General features: G+C 36.5%; 1 protein-coding gene across 3 annotated transcripts in view; it reads right to left on the reverse strand.

Annotated features, from left to right (window-relative positions):
* Window positions 1-237: 237 nt before the first annotated feature.
* Window positions 238-23,014, reverse strand: part of TNPO1 (transportin 1) — a 51,643-nt gene continuing 28,866 nt past the window's right edge. Inside the window, exons 12-25 of one of the 3 annotated variants that reach the window (XM_072359546.1) lie at window positions 21,365-21,517; window positions 20,061-20,286; window positions 17,340-17,511; window positions 15,807-15,893; window positions 14,650-14,757; window positions 13,490-13,648; window positions 13,311-13,398; window positions 10,175-10,273; window positions 9,865-9,960; window positions 7,001-7,076; window positions 6,115-6,214; window positions 4,605-4,679; window positions 2,158-2,300; window positions 238-630 (exon numbers count right to left, since the gene is read on the reverse strand). In XM_072359546.1, coding sequence (XP_072215647.1) covers window positions 2,193-2,300; window positions 4,605-4,679; window positions 6,115-6,214; window positions 7,001-7,076; window positions 9,865-9,960; window positions 10,175-10,273; window positions 13,311-13,398; window positions 13,490-13,648; window positions 14,650-14,757; window positions 15,807-15,893; window positions 17,340-17,511; window positions 20,061-20,286; window positions 21,365-21,517 — 1,547 coding nt within the window. In that variant the 3' untranslated portion in view covers window positions 238-630; window positions 2,158-2,192. Of the gene's footprint in view, window positions 631-2,157; window positions 2,301-4,604; window positions 4,680-6,114; window positions 6,215-6,845; window positions 6,919-7,000; window positions 7,077-9,864; window positions 9,961-10,174; window positions 10,274-13,310; window positions 13,399-13,489; window positions 13,649-14,649; window positions 14,758-15,806; window positions 15,894-17,339; window positions 17,512-20,060; window positions 20,287-21,364; window positions 21,518-23,014 lie in introns of those variants that run through there. The other 2 variants (XR_011905996.1, XR_011905997.1) reach the window with 2 other exon arrangements.

The raw sequence follows: 23,014 nt of genomic DNA on the forward strand, positions 1-23,014 counted from the left end.
CCCTAATTAATTGGTGTTTCTCTATCATACACTGCAAGTGCCTGTTCCTAATACAGACACAAGCTGCATTTTAACTGTACTAACTTCATTTGTGTAGTTCTTCATTAACATGCAAATTCCTAGGAATCCCATCAAGCAGGATGAAATAATGTAGAAAATCCTTACTAAAAAAAAAAAAAAAAAAAAAGGAAAAAAAAAATTAAAAAAAAGAAAAACAAAAGAAAAAGAAAGCCTTTTACTGTTTGTGACCCCCCATTCTTAGGTTTCCTTTATTGTGCGCAAAATAGTTTTCCTCTTTACGTATCCCTATGGTTCAATTATATGGTTCTTATTTTGGTACAAATCCCCACAATATTCCAGAATGTGCTGTTTTGTGAAAAGGTTCTTTTTTTTCTTCTTCACATCCAGTGCAGAGTTGTAATAGGAGACAGATTTCCACCCACAAAGGCTCCAGATGTTAAAACATTTCCCAACATCGACTTAATACAGTGACGGCAACACCTCCCTCCCGCCCCTCCCAGTAGGGTTGGGATTGTACTGTATTCCCTACTGGTTTACCCTTCCCCCCAGTAAAGGGTAACATTTTCCCTGGGTGCAGAGGCTCCCTCATAGTCTCCCAGACTGAAGGACCTGTAAAGGAAAAGATAAAGGTGTAGTCAAACCTTGCTTTGAAACTTGAATGACAGACCTGTGCATAAAAAAGTTTTTTGCTTTTAAAAAATAAAATAAAATAAAAAAATAGTAAGTGCCAACCCAAGCTTAGAAGTGAATTTGTGCCCAGATGTTCCCTTTCTGAGTCTGCTTAAAGAAAAAAACAGTTTTAAACAGGAAGACTTATTCTTGACAACAACGCAAACTTTAAGGCAACACCGACATTTCCAATATTGCATCTAAGCTTAGACTAAAGATGAAAGGAGTTGTATATACTTTAAAAAGACTTTGCCCTTTCAGTACAAAATTATGAAGCAGTTCAATAGGTATTAAACTGATGTTCAGTAGGTATTAAACTTATCTTCCACTAAGATAAGGATTTCACTTTTAGGAAGATTAAACAAGATAGCCATACTGCCTCTCCAACAGAAATGGAGAGTAATTTATTTATTTTTTTCAATTTGGTGCTATTCTTCATTTGAAGGAAAAAAATTCAATCATACATCAAAACTAAAATGCTCTCATTGGTTAACGTGGTTGAAGTTTGCTTGTTTTTAATCAATTGTTCAGGTGAAACATGCAAATCAAATAGAATTTATTATGACACCAACTCTGAAAAACATTAGGCTGATTTTTAAACAGATGTTGATTCAACACTACAACTGAATCATGTGGTACACTCTCTACTTTCTATGCAAATATTCTATAGCAATTACTACATTTATACAGTGACTTGATGAATGAACTCCACCTGCCTTCTTTTTTTTGGGTAGTATAATGAATTCTTCATGGCATCACACTACTTTATACACAGGTACTTTGCCTATACAGACTGCACAGAAAGCACACAAAGCAGGGTGGTGCAGTACAGTCATTCTAGAATCCACAGTTACTGTTCTTTGATTAAGTTGAAGTATTCTCAGAGAGAATGGTAACCACTCTGAATTGGTACATAAAGTGGAACACTGCAATAATAAACACATCAGCCTTCCTAAAACATCAACCTCTATAAACAGCAGCCCTGCAGACCATTGAAATATCCTCGACTAACTGCTAAGACCACCTAACATGTACTTAGGAATGTGTTGGATTTCACATGGATAAAGTGTCTTAAACTTGTTTTCCTGTTCTAGAGAAATATTGGCCTTATATTACATCTGTTATCCTCTAAAACAGAAGACATGCGCGGAGCCTGTGTCTATTAAGCTGCCTGAGGATGCCTGAGGATCGCACATGGCTTTTTAAACCTAAACAGATACAGTTACACATAGTCTTCTAACCTTTGATACATGACCAATCATACTGTATACTGTTCTATAGAGAAACAATTGCTTTTGCTACAGCTACAGGGATTTTGGTTCAACATTATCCCTTTCTTATTTCTCAGAAGATACCTGATACAGCTTGTCTCAAAATGTTCATCTAGTCCACTAATATTTTTATAAGGCAGGAACAGGAAGAAAGTACGCAATATGACTATTTTGCAAGGAAGATTCATGTGTTTACCTCTAATTATGGGACTGCAGCTACAATGCATGAGGTTAAACTCCATAGTAAGCTGCAAGGCGCTCTTTTAAGGGAAGAGGAAACTGGTCTGAGAAACGCCTCCAATTCTCATCCCCAACTTGATTTTTAAACCCATGAAGAATCTAAAAGCAACAAGAGGTAAGTAAAAGTAATCACTAAACAGAAGATACAAGATCGTTATTCACAAGCAACATAAGCAATAGCCTTCAATCCTCTAGACTGCTGAGTTGTATAGGTGAACTGTCCAGTTTACTATATTTCCTTTAACATGTAATGCCTCCCTTAAAAGAAACAAAAGAACCAGTTAAGTAATGTACAGAATATAGTTACCCATTCAAATTAACATTCATTTATTGAATATCATGACGTGCAGGTTAGAGCTAGGCCATCCCACAATGCTAAACATTTTGCCAAACTACACATTTTCTGTGTTGTGATTATAGTATATACATTCAGTTTGTAGATGTGTTGTAGGTTCCGGAAGAAAAACTGAGCCAGAACTACAGCTGGTACTTTACAGAATTAATGCCTTTTAATTTCTAGCACAAATTAAAAGCAATCCCATAACAGCTGCATCTTCCCACAGAACCTGTAAACAACTGTGACTAAAACAGAAGTTGTTAAAATATTTTACACCTTGAAACAGCAAGGATCTACAGCGCTAAAAACAAAACAGTGTTTAGAGACAAGCCCCCCCCCCACCTACTGGCTTCAGTCTGGACCCTTCAATATGGTAACTTAACTGAGAACTATGGAAATTAAATGATTACGTGAAAAAGGGCCTCAGTATTAGTGCTCTGAAAAGAGTAGGTTGAAAGGTAAACGTAAGAAAGAACAAAAGCAGGTGCAAAAGTTCTTCCTCACAAGAAAACCACTGCAGGGTCTCAACATTCTTTTCTTTTTAAAAAGTCAACTATACCTAATTGTGGAATGGCCTGTCATGAAAATGCTTTCACAAAAAAGGCACTGTCATATTTAAAGCTCATAGTACAGACTTCACTCTAAATCAATACAACATTTTCAAACAGAGCTGTCCTTAAACCAGATGTAACAGTAAAGACATCGCAATGAGTTTAACTATTTTTCTCCATTGAAAATCCCATCCAAGCACAGGTTTCTTTCCTCACCCAATCCAGCTACCAAAACTACCAGAGATCTCAAAATGTTTAGGTATGGCAAAAGGAACATTTGAAAACAAAAACAATAATAATAAAATAAATCTTTTTCCAGTATTGTTTTAGCAGATCTCTTCACCTAGTCTCTTTAGGTGCCTTGTCTTTAAAATTTTAAGGAGTATGTGACAGATCTCAACACTGACAGCTGTCTTCCCCATGCTCTTGGAAGGGTTATTTCCTCTATCAGCTCTAAGGCCGATGAACAAAAAAAATCACACAAAAAGACTTCAGGGGACTATGAAAAATGTTTTTTCTGTAGTTTCTAAATGGCACAATCTGTTATTCAGTTGGTGAAGAGATCCAGTCTAATGAGAAAGTAATCTTAAAAAAAAAAAAAAAAAAAGTCATACTCCATCAATCGATGAAGGCTTTGTCTCCATTCTTGCAAGGAGAAAGACAAAGGAATACACTGTAAAAAGCCATACACGTCCTCATACAAAGTGGTCAAAACCCACTGTGTCTAGTTTTGTGTATCTGAGAGGAGTTTAACTTAGCGAGGCAAGCACTGAGTGCCAATAGAGCAGTGCTGAAACATGTACAGAAACTGCTTAAAACTGTCATCACAGACAGCATCCGTGACTTTCTTTTAAGCTTTTAATATTTGTTATTTCCCTCTGACACTAGTTTCCATTCTGGAAATGGAAAATATACTCTTTGTTTGTTCTTACTTTACACAAAACAGTCTTCTCTTTTGTTTAATTTTTATATACAAGTTGTATAGGATATATATCCTATATTCAGGGTACACTGGTTCCCTGGAGATCTGCTCATCCAAGATGGGAGACAAACAGAACAGGATAGAACTGCAATATTATCTGTTTGCATTCTTCTAGACATTTCTGTTAAATAAAGTGGGCTTTTTCGTGGCAAAAGAAAAAATCCTCAACTATACAGATATCACTTTCTAGAGCAAAGATGACTTAAATGAGGTATAAAAAAAACCCCTGTTTTTCAAAATGCAGTAGACTGACAATATGAAAAGCTCTCTGAGGATGGTTATTTTTTAAACTAAAATTTTAAGTGAACTTTTCAACACCATTAAAAATTAGTCTGTAGTAACTTGAATGCACTTAAATAAATATAAGTAAAAAAACCAACAACCTTCAGATTGTTCTGATGTTTTGTCTGAAAGTTCATGACTTTGCAGAGAAGCTTCACAAACACAAGAAGTACTGACTGAAATACACAGCAAGAAAGAAACAGAGGATCTCAAACCATAATCAGGATATACGGTCATAGGAGAAACATTACCTTACAGAACATGTCTCGGAGATCATCTTTTGGGCTAATCCACGATGCAACAGCATCACAAAAAAAAATAAAGTCCTATAAGATTAAACAATCACACAGGTTAGAAACCCTAATTTATAGGTCTGGAAGCAATGCTCAACTCATTCTAATAACCACGTAAGATTTTTGATACTAATTAAAAAACTCATTTTCAGCAGACAATAATGGTAAATTATTTTACACTTACATGTACAGAAATATAGAGTAGGGGTATCTTTGTCTGATGAGGTTCATTTAATTTTAAAGCTAAAATCATAAACACAACAACAAAAAAGGGCAAAACAAAACCACAGCACTTTTCCTCTCTAGCAACACGACTGGCTAACTCCAATTCTTTCAGTCCAATCGTTCAAATTCCAAAACAAACCATTTTAACAACAAGCAAGAAATAAGACCATGCTCAGAGCTTTGTCTCATACATTTCCAGCTGGAAAAAAAGCAACTGTATTTCTTCAAGCAGAGCCACAGTTAATTTTAGGGATGCACGTGACATTCAAAACCAAAGCTATATCATAATCCCTGCAACATAGTTCACCTGCTGTTATGCATTCCGTTTCTTACTATATTGCTAAGATACCCCTCTCCAATAATCAGGTTGGCAGTGCACATGTGTGTTGATAAGAGCCAAAGATAACTACTGCAGAGAATGAGAAATGGGAAAATGAGAGGAGTTCTTAATTTTCTGCTCTTCTTATGTGAGAAAGAATAAATGGACAGCAGAAAAGAAGGGAAACGACGAGCATGGAACAAGACACAAGTGAAATGATCTGAAAAGTTCAGAACAAGAAAGAGACTCAATTCTTGTGTCTCAAGGAGAGCGATTTCAGGCAGAGAAGGAAATTCACCTCTATTTCCTCTGTTACATTGGTATAGCTGAACTTCAGAGCTGTGGAGACTGAAGAGCAAGTAATGCTCTATTCTTGAGACATACAATTATTTTAAAGAGCACCTTCCTGGTCACATTAACTATTCAAGCAATATATCTGATGCTGAAACAGAATCTTCCCTTCCCAGGTTATAAGAATGAACAGGTAGTCAACGTTTTTGTTCCTTATTATTTAAAGCCTAGATTACATCTGAACAATAGCATTTAATATGTCAGATCTTGCCTTATGTTCTCATACAGATTCTCCACACAAAACACTGACAGAAATATTGCAACATTCACAGTGTTAGTCAGAGTTCATTATTTAGATACCCATTTTAAGTAGATATAAAAAACTGGCTTTTAACACCTCTTTTCCTCCTTTTCACTGATGAAGAAATCCAGAAGTATCGTGATACGTATCACTGTAATGTGTTTTTATCTTCTTGACCTCAAAAATAAAGCCATATCATGATCTGCACTGAATCAGCATCAACCTAAGCTTCTTAATATTCCATATATATATTTTCTAATACATTTTATGCAAGTAAATTAAAAAAAAAAAAAAACAACAACAAAAAAAACAGATCTATTCATGCATCTTACTTGGAATACACCATTGGGGTTGACTGTAATCATGGTACATATCCCACGGAATGCTGAATCCTTTTCCTCATTGTCTCTTATGTTCCGAAGAGAGGTGCACCTAGTAAGTTAGAAAAAATCTTAGCTAGTTTTATCATGCTTTCATTCAATCAAGTCAGATCTAGATGACAGTATTTGATGGAATAAGCCACACAAATAAAATGATTTGAAATGCTATTGTGAACAGTAGAACAGTTACTGCAGTGTTTACTAGCATATTCCCATTATCTATCATCTCCAGAACCCTGTTCTCTTGTACCATTTATTAAGTGTGACCTGTATTCCATTAAATACAAAAGAAACACGTATCTGAAATACTTATAGTAACTATCATTATTAGAAGCAGAACATGTAATACTATCACGGTATGAATTATGTCAGATACCACTTACAGAACAGTTATTTAAATTTTATAGCAGCAAGCAAGCTATTTTATACATAAAACAGGTCTATAAACACAGATTCCTTACAGCATTTCAAGCCTCGGACTGATTTTTTTAAGTAAAGTAATGTGCAGTTTAAATTTTACGGTATTGGCATGCATTGTATTATCATTCTGGTGGATTTTAAAACGCTCTTTCATAGTCAAGCTTTAACACAGCAAGCATGTGACAATCTTATCCCATGCATAAATTAGTCGTTAGCCACAACATAAAAAAAATACATGACGGTGCTACTAAAAACTCACAAACCTGATAGGACAAGATTAGTCACATGGTTGGCAATGATTAAGGATTGAGATTTTGTAACCAACTGAAAATATATCTAAAAGTGAGATAGAGAGAAGAAAGAAAGAAAGAGAGTGAAGAAAAATGAATTAAAAAAAAAAAGATTGAATAATACACACCAGGGTCTTATAAACTGCTGTAGCATGGGGGCCACCTCTTGAGGACAAACGTAACCAAGACGACCAATTGTTATTGCTAAGGTAACGCAATCACGGTTATACACCACCAAACGCCAACCAAGACATGAGCAAATGAGGGGGGAGGAGAAAAAATAAAGAAAAAACAACAAATAACTCAGAAACAGAAACCAACAGAATCTGTGTATGATAATAAACATAAGATTTCACCAGTGCTGTTTATTACCACCCCCTAAATAAGAGGCAGCAACATACATGGTATACTTTCCAGGGTAAAAGAAAAATTAAAGAAGTAAATGAGAGAACACCAAAAACACAATTTAGAAACAAAAGGCTTTCTGATGTACGCAGTCATTCTGCCCTCTCCGCTTACTTTATGTTAAATTTACCTGTCATGCACTACTGAGATCTTATTAAAGTGTACTATTAGGGATTCTCTAAACAAAAAGGAATTTTCATCTTCATTATAAAGTATCCTAAACATTTTTTCAATATTTAGAATTCAAGTTTTTAATACGCTTATCTATGACTAACAGTATGTTTAGAAGTGTGTTTACATGGAATACACTGTGACCTGTCTATGTATGTTATATAGATGAAAATTATTTAAGGAAACAAAAAAAAAAACCCTGTTCTCTTTATACGCTTGTAGATAATTTCAAGTGGTTTCTACAGCAACTAACTTCAAAGTTACTTCTTTAATACCAATTTCTTCCTTTCACAACAGACTTAATCGTAACAGTCATATGATTATCTGATTTCTGATGCAAAGGCATAAATACACATGAAAAGCAAAACTGCTTCTTCATATGATTTGGTAGTCCTTTATGGAGGGACAGACAGAAAAAACATTTTATAACTGTGTTTTAATGGTGTTTGCTCAACTCACAAAAGATTAATCTTTAGAAAAAGGAGAGGGTGGGGAATAATGTATCAGGATTACTTGAAGCAAAATACATGAATAATACTAAAATCCAGCAGATTTATATGAAGCAGAGAAAGGAAACCTATGTTCAAGGGACATACTATGCAACACTCTAATTAAACAGGCATTTGTGAACAGTTTCATGAAACATGCAATAAAGCAGATGATGCTTTCTCCAATAAAAGTTTGGTGTAGGATATACTAGTAGTATGAATTTCAACCATTCCAAGAAAGTTGTTGCTCACTTGCAATGCACTATTTCAAAACTCGGGATCTAAAATTTTCAGCATATCTAACTCATTAAAATGTATTTGAATTGCTTTTCAAATACAAGTTTCAAATTGAAATGCACTTAAGTTTTCACCACTGCAGTTTGTACAAGGAATAGAAACTTCTGTCAAAAACCAAGTTTCTGACACGTTCTCCCTTTCAATACTACTACTTTTATTTAACAGTCTCCTGTTTCTATAAATGTGTGCTCATGGCTCCTTACGTAGCAAGCTAAAGCAGAAAACAGTAATACTCTTGCACATACCAGTGACATGCAGCACAATATCCCACAACAAACTTATTATAAGTACACCACACTCAACATTTATCTGCAGTTATGCATCCACATTTAAAGTAACTATTAAGAGAATAAAGAAAGTGTCAGTGTTTGGATGCTTCCAAAAATTCCACAACAGTGATAGAAGCAAAAGTTTAAGCACTGGATGCCTCCCAGTTACAGGTATTACACATCCATCAGTGAAGAGGAAAGGGGGCTGGGAGTATGGGGAGAAGGAATTTATGCTGACATACAATTTCATGGTCTATTTGAAAACAAGTACATATTTGCTCCAAAATTATCTTTTCAAAAGGCAGTATCTCTTTTATCCCACAACCATGTAGTTTTCCTTCAAATTCACCTTCCATACTAAACTGAGAATGGTAGGAGAGATGTAGCTATAGCACAGCTTTTACATTAAGAGAACACTGGAGGAGAAATACACACTGAAAATCTGTAGCCAATTTACTTCATGCTAAGCATAACACAAACTTCCATAATTTTCAGTCATGTCATGTTGTAATGACTAAGCTAATATTTTCTTACAGGACAATATGTTTTCAAACAGACAAGAAAAGGATTCCCAATTAGTAAATGAGAAACCTGTCAGATTATTAATAAAATTCTGTTTGAAGTATGGAAGGTGTTCTTCCTACCAGAACGTGCACTCCATAAATGCAAAAGAAACAAGCCTCAGAAGTTCCAGCATGGTTTGGGAACTACTTCCAGTTTGGGAGGCACAGCTATTGGCCAGAGCATAGAACATGTGTGCCAGTTTTAGGCTTGCTTTCAGAATTACTTATTAATCTACTGTAACCACGAAACAGAAGTTGTATGTGACTTCAGCTATGTTAGGGTAAAAATGCCATCACAAATCTAGATTTTGATGATCTCACAGATCAGAATTTTAAAAAAAGTTTTGTTTGTTCGTTTTAAATTCAGATAATCTATTCTTTGTTTTATAAATACCAATCATATTTGTTTCAAACACTAGAGAGGTGCGCCTGCATAAGAACTTGCATATATTTAAATAAGGCTAATATTAAGCCATAAGAGTTACTGTATATATTTGTTATCTGTAATTTATACGTAACATTGGAAGAATACTTAAGAAAATCAAATAGATGACAATTATACTAAGTGTTTTGGAGGTGAGAAAGCAACAACTTTAAGATTCCAGATATACAATAGAAAATTTGATGCAAGACTGAGACTTGTAAGAGCTTTTGCAAAACAGAGTTGTTTTTGCTTTAAAAAGCCAAATATATTGCAACACAATCAGTTCTGGTGTTATACCCCTACGTAATTTTAAAAATAACATTAAAAAAAAAAATCTGCAATTCCTTCAGCACAAACGCTTCAGTTTTTGGGTACCTGTGTTCTCTAACAATGTCTTTGGTGTGTTGGGTCTGTTAATTATTTCTACAAGCTGGTGCAACACCATTGGAATATAAGGCTGCATCTCTATACCTGAAATAGTCAAAAAGAAATATTTAGAAGAAAATGATTGTCAATACATATAATCTAAGCACATTTGATACACTGAATTAATTATCAAGGACAAATCTCAATCTTAAATTCAGTTTTAACGTGGAAGTATCAGTAAAAACTAAAAACAAACAAACAATATCAAAACAGACTAACCATGCTAAATGTGCAGAGATTCAAAGAAAAATTATCTTACCCATCTGAATGGAGATTTCTCCAATTGCCCAGGTAGCATTGTTACACACAGAAATGAATTCAGGGTTTAGGTTGGTTCCCAGAATGGGCATGAAATCAGCTAAAAAAAAACATTTAAAAAAAAAAAAGTTTTTTTTTTGTTGTTGTTTTTTTTTTTTAATTACGTAAGCCTACTTAAATACCTAGGAAATATCACACACTTATTAATGAGAGCTGCATTTCTGCTATATATCAAATAAACTTGGATTTTAGAATCCAAGTAGATTAATAAATCTTTTCAAACTATGACTCTAAAATGCTTTTAATAGGCTTTATCTTTATGCAACTCTATAAACACTCTTTCTCCCCTTCCCTAACTGAAGTAGGGGGGAAAAAGCAAATTCAACTCCATTACAAGCACTTGTAGTTTTATAACATAGTTGAACAATCCTTGAATCACTTAGATATCTACATATTCAAGTGTGCTAACAACAAAAGAAGAACCCAGAAGGCAATCAAATCTATCATTATAACATCTGCCACTAGAACATTACATTCCCAAGCCTATCAAAGAATACATTTGGCAAAGTGTATGTCAAGAACATTTGAAGGATGAGATAACAAATATCGTGGAAGCATATAATTGATGTTACATTCCTACTGAACACAAAACAAACACAAAAAACAAACAATACCCAAGTCAAAACACATCTTCTAGCCAAGTTCTCCACTTTCTATATAGATCACAGAATCATAGAATGGCTTGGGTCGGAAGGGATCTCAAGAACCATCAAGTTCCAACCCCCCTTCCACAGGCAGGATTACCAACTTCTAGATCAAGTACTACATCAGGCTGCCCAGGCCATCCAACCAGGCCTTGAACACCTTCAGGGACAGGGCACCCACAACCCCTCTAGGCAACGTGTTCCAGCACCTCTTCAGTATCTCAAGGAAAAATGCACTACCAGCTTCTAAGCTAGATCACTCCTCCTTTAGTTTAAAACCGTTTTCCTCCATCTTATCACTATCTACCTGTGTAAAAATCTGATTATCCTCCTGTTTATAATCACCCCCTAAGCAGCAGAAGGCTGTAATGAGGTCATTCTCAGCAAGGCTACTCTCAAGGAGTTCTCGCAGTCTGTATACATATCTGGGATTACTTTGATGCAAGTGCAAAACTTTACACAGAGGTGAGGCTTGCGCCCCATAGATCCCTTGGTCCTCCTTCCTCCCTTTCTGATAAATGGGAGTGATGTCGCCCTATTTCTGGCCACCTGACAGCCACAATTTTTCAAATATGATGGAGAGCAGCTTGGCAATCACATCAGGCAGTTCCACATCAGAACCCTGGAATGCCTGTCATCTGGCTCCGTGGACTTCAGTCTCATGAAGTGGTTTCTGACTTGCTCTGTCCTCCCAACGAGGGGCAGTTTGCTCCCCCAGTTCCCATCAAGCAGTTCAGAGATGTGACATCTACAAGAATTTTGGTTGCCACTGAAGGCAAAGAGCTCATTAAGTACTTCAGCCCTCTCCATATCTGTTATAGCCAGCTCTCCTTTCTCATTTACCAAATGAGGTACACTGTCTTTGGCCTGTCTCTTCTGCCATAAAGCCCCTTTTTGTTGTTTTTAAATATCCTTCACCAATATCCATTCCATCTGTGTCTTTGCTTTCCTGACCCCATCTGTCCATGTTTGGACATTCCTACATTTTTCCCAGATAACACGTCCTTGTTCCCACTGCCTGTACATGCCCTTCTTTCTCTCAGTTTGATCAGTACATCTTTGCCAAGCCATGCTGGTTTCCTGCTTCAGAAAGGCATCCTAAAAGCAAAGCCAGCTTTGCTCCACTCCTCTATCTGTAAAGATAGTTTCCCAGGAGATCTTGTCCAGCAATTCCTCAAAGAGCCTGAAGTTTGACCTCCTGAAGTTCAGAGTCCTGACTCCATCCTGCTAGGCTCACATTCCTCAAGCTCACAAACCAGGACATGGTCTCTACAGTCCAGGCTTCCTTCAGTCTTAACCTCTTTAACAATCCCTTACGCACTGCTAAACTTCACCTCTGGTAGGACTGTCTAACACTGGATTGTTTGCACCTCGCTCTGGTGTTTTCCCAGCAGATATCTGGTGGTTGAAATCTCCCATCAAGATGAGATCCTGTGATCATGACACCTCTTGCAGCTGATGCAAGAACGCCTCATCAATAGGCTCCCCTTGATCAGGAAGCCTGTGTTAGACTGCACTAGCTGTCCATTTTTGGTTCGGTCCCTAATTTTAGCCTACAGGATCTCAGTCTGTTCCTGACTCCTTCTCAGAGGGAGCTCCCTATATTATATATCTATATCTATTATTATTATAGATTATATATATATCTATATATAGAGCATTCTATAACACAGTCTTAACACAGAGAACAACTTCTCCACTCCTCCTACTTCGTCTATCCCTTCTACAAAGCTCATAGCCCTCATTCTAGTCATGTGAGTCATCCTGCCATGTTTCTGTGATAGCGATAAGATCATAATTTTCTAAGTGCACATTTCCTAGCTTCTCCTGTTTATTTCATACACTGCACACAAGGGAATAGAGGCACTCCAGAGAAGCTTTAAGACACATTACTTTCCTACAGAAGTACTCCCATAAGCTTCCAGGACAAATCTGAGGCTCTCCCCTGCTGCTTCTTGAAGTGACTGTGCTCCCTGTCTCCCTGTTTTTCTGCAGCACAGCTCCTTCTCCCAGCAGCTCTTGTTTAAAGCCCTAGCGATGAGCTAGCCAGCGCGGTGCCAAGTATATATAGTACATCTATCTATAATTTTAATGTAGATTCTAGTTAAAAAAGCAAAGTAAAAGGTAGAAATTCAGAAATTTATCAAATGAACAACTGTTCTAATTAAGTAAATATTTTTATGTACTCCAGCAGAACAAGCAGCTTTTACATTGTAAAAATCAAGCAGCAAAATGAATGCTTTACACTGTCTAAAAAACCTTTTAAACACACAGTCTGAAGGAAAAAAAGCTGCAGTCCCTTACTGATAAAGAAATCTGAAAATATACAACATGACAGGGAAGACATAGAAAAAATGAGATTAACAGTGGCTAAAGGAGCCTTTTATCAGTCTGTAAAACAAGTTAATTGTTTAGTACACAAAGGAAACATACCAATGCAAGGCTTAACATGCTGAAAACATGCCTTTGTCAGATCACCTAACAGCGCAAAGGAACTCTGTCGTACTTCAGGCATTTTATCCTAAGGAGAAAAAGAAGAAATATGACAATTCTTAAATGTGTTTCTGATAATCTTAAAGAAAATCCTTGGACAAATCAGTTTCTCATCTCACCTGCATGCACTGGTACATCAGTGTCAGGATATTGCTCCGAGCTACCAGCTGCTCAATGTTGCCTCCAAGACCTTCAGCTAAACCACTGAGTAAATCAAGAGCCACAATCATGAAGTCCTTATCTGGAGCCTCATATTGGTCTGGTTGAGCATTGTGCAACTGCAGAAAATAAACATGCATTTTCAGAATGAGAATTACATTTTCTCAGGGTTACGCAAAACTGTTATAACAGTTTCAGAGATTCAATGTTATACTACAGATGACCCTGGCAAGCCCTAACTTTACATAGTTTGTAGAAACACAGAATCATCTGAGTAGAAAAGGACCTTTAAACATCATCTGGAGTCCCCTCCAATGAACAGGGATACCTACAACTAAATCAGGTTGCTCAGAGCCTCATCCAGCTTCATCTTGAATGTTTCCAGGGACGGGACACCCACCACCCCTCTGGGCAACCTGTTCCAGTGCCTCACCACCCTCACTGTAAAAGATTTTCTCCTTATACCCAATCTAATCCTTCTTAAGTTTGAAACCATGTCCTTGTCCTATCGCACCAGACCCTCCTACAGAGTCTGACCCCTTCCTTCTCACAGCCCGCTTTCACATACTCAAACACCACTATCAGGTCTCCCCAGAGAGACCTGACAGTCTCCCTTTTCTTCTCCAGGCTGGACAGACAGCTCTCATTGGAGAGGTGTTTCACCCCTTAAATGATTTTTATGGCTGTCCTCTGAATATGCTCCAACAGCACATATCTCTCTCATACTGAGGATTCCACAGCTGGATGCAGTACTACAGGTGAAGTTTCACCACTACACAGCAGAGGGTCAGAGGGGCACATCCCTCGCACTGCTGGCCAAACTTCTTCTGATGTGGCCCAAGATGTGGTTGGCCTTCTGGACTGTGAGGGCACGCTGCTTGCTCACATCCAGCTTGTTTTTGGCCAGTACCCCAGGTCCTTTTCAGTGAAGTTGTGCTCCACCCTTACATTCCCCAGCTTACAACGACAGCGGGTGTTGCCACAACCCAGGTACGAGACCCTGTACATGGATCTGTTGAACCTCATGAGGTTCTCCTGGACCCACCGCTTGAGCCTATCTGGACCATACACTGTTTTAATGAATTACTTTGAAAACATTGGAATAGTAAAAGAGAATTACCATGGCTTGTGCAAGGGTCTTTTGCACTAGATTTACACAACGCTGGTACACAGGTTCACAGTATGGAAGAAAGCCAGATTGCAAGGCAGTAGCAACTGACGACAGGCACTGAAATTAAAAGAAAAAAAAAAAAAAAAGAGGGGAGAGAGAGTGAGAGAAAGAAAAGTCAAATCTTCCTCACCTCACCCAATAGCCTTTTACTTGTGAGAGGTCAATTAAAATACAGTAGCATTTTAAGTTTGTCCAATATAACTGTTAAGTGAATGCACAATCCAGAATGACTGTGCCAGTTAGCTCAGCTAAGGGAAATGCCAGTGAACTGCTATTCTCTCAAACATAACAGTTAACAAGATTTCTCAGGCAGCACTATCTTCTTTCTTGGCCATCTCTAAGCATATTTTACTGTATTTTATTTTACATTACTGTAATTTACCTCAGGAGTTACACTAAGGTTTAGTATTTTGGTCATGCTCAAGCCTTAACATTGCTTAAAAGTTTTGAAACTAATTATCTAAAAGCTTTGTCCTGCTTTACACTTGAAATGCACAAAGAATAGACCACACAGTCTGGTTCATACCTTCAGGTTGTCTCACAGTAGTTTTAATAGAGGTATTAAAGGAGATTGAGGAGAAAACATAACCACTAAAAAAAACTTTTTTTTTTTTTTTTTTAAATAAAGGAGATTCTCATGGAAAACACATGGGAGTGGTAGAAAATCAATCTAAGTGGCTTCTGCTACAAGCTTGTACAGGAGATTGGTAATCACAGCCTGAACCTCTGATTAATCAGCTGAGGCAAGTGTGGGGTCAGCTGCGGGAGCACAGGTGAGAGTGATGCAGCTGTGCTCCCAGAAGGGGTGGAGCTTAACTCCACCTCCTCTGAGACCTCATTTAAGGGCTGACTCCCACTCTTGGAGATCGCTGTTCAGTGAGGACTGCCCCAGCTTCTTTGGCTAAGGCATCACCACTGGCGAGTTTCCCTTTGCTTATTACTTCTGTACATTTGTTACCATCTTTGCTACCATCTGTATATTAACAACCAATACAAAGCTTTACTGTAAGCTTTTGCAGTTAACACTTCCTAGTAGGTAGTTTCTTGAGCAGAAAGCATTTCCCATAAAAGAAGCTGATCTATGATATTCAAATTTTAACTTTTACCTCTAATAAAGGAAAGAGATCTTTATCTTCATCCTTCAACATGTTCCACTTGTGGATTAATGGGGGCATTAGCATCTGAATATATTCCTGTTCAGGATGAAAATGCATCAGATGTTGAAATACTTGATTGCATGCTGGTTTATTTCAAGGTCAGAACATGGATATAATAAAAATCACTTCTACTTTTTCAATAAAAGAAAATGGATGTGCTGCAGACCAATCATTGTAATATGCACAATTAGCTTAATATTAGAGTTTATAAAGTATATTCAAAGACTTTTTTTTCCACTGAGGCATGTAATCACCTTTAAAGAGTGTATTTTTTCTTCCACGTTTGTTTTCAGTTTTGCAGCTTTCCAGAGCTGTCTGTGTTGTTATAAATTTAACTGCTGTAGGGCCTATGAATTTCTTTACTTTTTTTTTTTTTTCAATCAGCAATGCAATTGCCACTTGTATTTCTCAATTTTTCACGTTACCCTGCTGCTACAACCCAGCTACCCTACATTTCTGAAACTTTATCCTCAAGTTATCCTTTAACCACGCATGAGGAAAGTCACTTTCTATCCATCTAGGAGAATAAACTTAGTCACTACTGAAACAAGCTGTTTGATCTTCTCCTGCTTCAGTTCAGGAGTTCCTGTTCAGTTGCAACGACATTAAGTAAAGCATCCCTATATTAGTGCTACAGCCCCCAGAAGATAGTTGAGTAGCCAACGAAACCTGTCAGCTAATGCTATGTCCAAAACCACAATATTCTAAGTGACTGAAGAAAGTCTCACCATCACCAAGAGCTCCCATTTATTTGCCTCTAGGCTATACAAAAAGGACAAAGAGATCAAAAGAGAGGTCCTTTTCATAGTGGGATGTCTTGAACAGCAAGCAAAGTGCCATAGCAACAACTTGGGCTGATTTACTCTAGTAGATTTATGAAAGAAAGAAGCACTACAGCAAAATAAATTTAAACAGCGTCATAAGAAGATGCACACAATATGTGACATACACATATTCTACTAACAAATGTACGTTGAAGAGAAAACAGCAAAGAGCTTCATACTAGAGTATTGGCCTTTGCATTGTCTGTGCTTTTTTTTTGTGAATTGCATGTCTGTTCCACTCTCATACAATTTCTATTAATGATATGCTCCACTGCATAGGAAAAGACACACAGAGCAGCTGGAAGTAGTTTAAAAAAAGAAAACTGGTCATTAGAAATTAGCATACATTCTAGTAATTCCCCTTAAGTCTCGTGTAATACTTATATTGATACACATATCTCAAAGCTGAAAAAAATCTGAAAATGAATTAAATAATCATGACTTGAAGCACATTAAAGAAAACAGTACACTTATATCAATTTTTACAAAATTTGGAACATGTGCACAGTGGGTAAAGTAAATGCAGTTTATATATATTTGTAAGCAAATATTTAGTACCATCAAAACCTACAAAGAAAAGTCAGTATCTGTTCTGCATTGTGTAAAACATACTATAGAAGTATGATGAGTAATTTATTAGAATGTAAGGTGTACTCACCGGTTTATTTAGATGATGGCCTACAGAATCTGCTAGAGTTCCTATAGCATCATAAAGAATAAGTAGGTTTTTATGCTGGTATTTACTAAATGCGAAGACCAAAGTGTCAAGTATATATGCAAGATAAGGAACAAGCTCTGTACAAGCCTCCTCTTCTAGGGTAGCAAAGGCACTGAGGGACAAGAATAAAAACCAAAAACAATGTTATTACCTTTGGGGAAAAAAAAAAATCCACACCAAAAACTACAGTGCAAACCCCAAACACCCCACATTATCTATTTCCTTTGAACATAAAACTTTATTCATCCTGGGTATATTTTCCAAACTGTTAGACTGAGGTTATTGCAGTAATATTTTGATTGAAGACCTAAGGATCTTGCATTATGATGAAGAAAATTCAAATAATTGCTGTAAAAACTGTAATGTATACACAGAAAGCCTACTGTGCTGCCAAAAGCATTACTGTGTACAAGTTACAGTGTTTTAACTTAAATAGCAGAAAACAACTGAAGTTGCTCATTATGAGCTAAAAAGAAGCCTACTATATTTAACATGTACTGTATCTACACCTGAAGCCTACATGCTCTTGGTCCAGTACAATGCTGGGACCCCATTCACAGGAGTACACTACACTGAAAAACAGGTACAGAGAGACAAAGAAAACAAAAGTAAAAATGAGGGATGAATAAATAATTTCAGCCACCCTTGGTCAAAAAAAAAACTTCACAGCACCAAGTACTTATGAATGACAGCATTAAAAGACATGCTGCTTCAGAAAAGCAATTAAAGGAAAAAATGAAGAGTTACTGATAATTTACTGGTGTAACTCGTGTCAAGAAGACTATCAGCTGGTCTGAAGAGTAAAAATGTATGCAACACTATAAGAGGTGAACGATCCCCTCCTACTCCGATACCAAATACAAAAATGCTTTTCACTTAAAACAATGCAACTGTGACACTAAATGGCTGTTTTACTTATATAATTAAAGCACTAACATTATATAAAATTATTTACTGTATTATTTTGATGAGTTCTTTCAGAAAGGCATAGAATGCAAGCAAAAAAAATGTTTCCATAAAATATCTTTTCAAGTGTCTCCAAATAAAGTAACACTTCCCTCAATATCACAGAAATGGAAGTTAAATATCTGCAATGATACAAGAATGAGCGATGAAAACATCTTGTATTCTGTGAGCAATTTTAAATATAGCTGCTGTAAGGATGTAGGTTTTAGCTTCTCTCTAAGAAGAGCCATTATTCTGCTATTTATAAAACTACTAAGTGCATTTTTATTTTTAACAGCTCTACATCTTCCTTAAAGTGGAATTTCCTAAGCTATTTATTTTAACTGCAACGAGGCATTAGATCATCTCTACTGCGAAGAGAGCATTTCAAAGTACAGTATAAATCTAATACTGGCTAAATACACACCAAAAAAATCAGGTGCATCATTGTTTGTAATATTTCCATTTTAGCTCTCCTGAAAGGAGAAATACTTCTGTTTCTTCTAGCAGTTTCCAATGCATGTTACACCATTCATAAACTTTTCATATGGGCACTGAGTAAGTGTAGCACAGCTGTATTTCAACTACACATACACTTCAACCATGTTTCTAGACAAGGTGAACAGGAATGTGGAGGGGTTTTGTTTTTTTTTCCCCAGACTTTGTAAGTAAATCTGATTCATAGGATCTGAAAATTTGTGAAGAAAGGACTCTGTTTTATGTTCCTGTTTGTTCTGGAAGGAACAGAAGGTCATCACAGTGAAAAGACAGGTGGATATGAGCAGAAGTTAAAGCTGAAGAAATGTGCTAGACAAAGGTTTGTAAAGTCCCAGAGACAAAAATGAACATTTGTTTAATATGCAAAACTTACTTAGTGCATTTCATTAAATTAATTATGTTTGTCTCAGACAATAACATATCTACTGAGCAAAGCTTAGCACAAGAACAGTGTGTTGACAGGTACTGCTGAAATCTAAGAAAACAAACAAATAAAAACCCAACAACCTAAAATGCACCCAACAACTCTCCAAGTGTTAGGCATGCAATCACAAGGAGATCTAATTCCGCTTTCTGAAGAAACCTCCTTAGCAGCCTATTGCATAAATTCTTGCCCCACACATAAACTGACACAGATGAGCTTCATGGACAAGATGAGCACCATTCTCATTTCATTAACACTGAATCCGGTAGCAAAGCCATTAATTTTGTTTTGTTTTTCAAATATCAGCAAGCAAGACAAAGAACAAAAAGTTATCTCACAGGATTTCCTTTCAAGAGAAAAAGGAATATCCCCTGTAAGAGTTACTCGAATCTTTTGGTAATACTGAGACAGCTACAACACAGTGTCGTGTTAGGATAGTTTTCTATTGTTAACAGTATTGATCTTATTCCAAGGCATATAAAAAACAGATTTCCAGCCAATGAAACTTCAAATAATGAAAATAAACAGGTGTTACACAGATGGTTTCTTTTACTGCAACACGTTTTTTAGCTTGATTATTAATATACTTTGAAAAATGAAGGAAACGTGAATAAAACTTCTATATTTTATTAGAATCTGGAATAATTTGTAAAGCTGAATCTACTCCTGTTTCAATGAAAAATACCAATACAACGTGCTAAAATGAGGCCATGCATTCAGTAGTAAACCATTAAAAAATTTCCAGTGAAGAAGCAGTATCACAGACAGTGCTTTTAGGTTAAGCTTTAGCTCACCTGCAGGCAGCTTCTTGTACTCTCTTGTTGCTATCCAGGATACGCTGTAGCAACTCAGTCATTAATGGCTTCAAGTATGTGTCTGGGGGTTGACTAACTACCCAGTGTGCATAGCGACTAAGAGTCCAGCATGTAATGGAGCGCACAAGAGCCTTTTTGTCAGAGAGGCACTGAATAAGGTGAGGGATCAGCTCAGGAAGATATGGAATCATACCCTGCATGCAGCCTGTAAGAAAAAAAACCCAACAAAAATTAGTTACTTCAGTACCAGAATAAACGAGAAGAAATGCTTCCTAGAAAGGCCACTGTCATGCTCTATCGCATAATGGTACATTTTAACAATATACAAAGCAAGTCCATCTAATCTAGAGAAACCTTACCATAAACAGTCAAGCCTCCCCAGTTAAATTTATATGCAACTGTATTTCTGCTTCAATGCTTCCCCAATCTCTAGAAACACTGTTTTATTAAATGAGCTTATAAAGCTTCAAAATCCTAAGCCAGACTACCCAAGAGTGACCAAAATAACAAATACAGAAAGATACAACCTTGATAACAAATAATCACATCATTAAAAACATTTTTTTATTTTTTTTTTTCCCCAGAAATTTCTTTTTTCTGATCAGCAATAGCTGACCTTTCATGCCACTGAGGAGAACAACACATTAAGATTTACCAGAAGTACTAACTTGCACCTTGCTTGAGCTGAAATCAAAACCAACGAAAAAGATTTTTCAGCAACAAAGAAAACGTACTTAGTAGGCACTATGGAAAAATGAAAGATAATGCAGGCAGATACAGGCACAAACATATTTCTACCATCTGCCAAAAGGACAAAGATGCTGGAAACACAGCCAAAAAGCCAAAAAGCCCATAAGCACTGAGAAAATTAAGTTATCAAATGTGAAACAGAAAATAATCCACTAAAAGTGGCTCAGGGCACTGAGGTCAGAAGAGTGATCTTTTCCATATCTGAAAACAACGAATAAAATCTAAGGGCTGAGATTATTAAATATTTTACTTGTACAAAATCAAATTATTATCTAATTAGTGACCAATAAATACATTCTAAAGAGGTGGGAAAAGGGAAATGAATGAAAATGTAAGTTATTTAGTCTTCCAAACATACCAAACTTAAAATTTAAATAACACCAGTCACCAACTAGTAGGTGTAGAGATTCATCACTGAAACTAGATCAGTGAAAGACATTTATTTTCACAAGTAAATGTACATAGAAGGAATCACAGACCTGCCTCAGAGCCAGACAATAGGTTTACTAAGTTGATATTCACTGTTGCCTTACCTTCAGCAATTGCTCCAAGAACAAGGATACCTGATTCCTTAACTACCCATTCGGGATGGAAGAGCAATTCCTTCAAAAGGGGCAAGATGTGTGGCAGAAGTTCATCACGAAATACATTGGCCAAAACGTCTAGAGCAGCAGCAGAACATTTCCCTGAGGGGAATTAACAGCATTAATCTCAGTTGCAGTCAGCCAGTATAATCCTCATTTTAACTTTGAGCTGTCAGTGCAGCTTCAGGGCATTACTACAGAAAAGAAAACTTCAATTTCATTACAATATATAGTGTGGCCCTTCCCTCTCGTGTGAGGGTACAGCTTTTAGAAATCCAGTTTTGCAGCACTTAAATACCCACTAAAAAGACATACACTGCAGTGACATTTAAATGCTCACTGACAGAAACCACACCATTATACTGCAGCATTCTACACACTGTGTAATTTCAGGACTGCATAACACTTAGGAAGTGAAAAGGTCTGAGATTTGAATGTAACATCTGGAGAAACTATAGAAAAATTGCCTAATAAATTAAAAAACCCCCAAAAAAACATTATTTGATTTTCAAAAGAAAAGAAAAAAGAAAAAAAAGAAAAAAGAAAAAAAAAAGCAACACGATTCATGTCCCAAGGCAACCAACACCAACCCCTACAGAATGAAAGCAACCTGCACACCTCTGTTCTGAACCCTTCTAAAAACAAAAACAACAATACAACAAACTCCTGTACACTAACAGAAAAAATAAAGAACTGTTATAAAGAATGGGTGTATTACAGAATTAATATTGCACTAAGGATCTCAGATCCTTACTAATCTGTCAAAAAAAAGTTCCAGGGGGAACAGAATTATATACAAGATAGACATTGGGCAAAATATACAAAGCATATGATAACATATAAAAATCCTAACCTAGATCTAAACAGATATCGGGCCCATATAGGTAAATTCTAGATGGGAGGTAATAGCTACTAGAACAGAGAATAAATACAAGACTTCCTGCTCTGCTCCTACACGAAGTTCAAAATGTTTGCATTAAATAAAGGAATCCTCAACTTGCAGCACATCTCAATTGCAAAGCAGTAATAACAGCACAAACTCCCAGCAAAGATCTGCACTTCCAACCATCAGGTAAGACTTTCAGCTTTCACTAGGGAAGAAGAGAGTGTTCCCAAAATAACTTAACAGGTCTTAATAGCAAACAGTGCTGCTACTAGTAAGACTACACAGCTGACTCTTCTCTGTTAAAATTGAAAGTCTAATATAGAACACTACTAAGAAACAGGGGCCAATTCTGAATTTCAGATAATCCAAATTACCTCTAGTCTGGATTACACATGCTAATGGAGGTTTCCCCAGATTTTCTGCTCTTCTGGGATTTCACACCATCTTCACTACAACTCTGGACCACAAGGTACTCTATCAATTTCAGCTATGCTTTTCATAGCCAAAGAATATCAGAAAATTTGTACTTGATAGTGCAATCTCTACTAACAACACTGACAAGAAAAGTGCAATGAACCCAAAACTCTCTATTTTGAGCCCAAAGCTATCTATTTTTTTAATAAGATACTTTATAAAAAGTGAGTTTACTTATATTTATTATTTCTTTACAAATAATACCGATCTAAATAAACAAGACAAGCCTTAAAAATGTT

This window comes from Excalfactoria chinensis, chromosome Z, assembly GCF_039878825.1.
Source record: "Excalfactoria chinensis isolate bCotChi1 chromosome Z, bCotChi1.hap2, whole genome shotgun sequence".
Taxonomy (NCBI): domain Eukaryota; kingdom Metazoa; phylum Chordata; class Aves; order Galliformes; family Phasianidae; genus Excalfactoria; species Excalfactoria chinensis.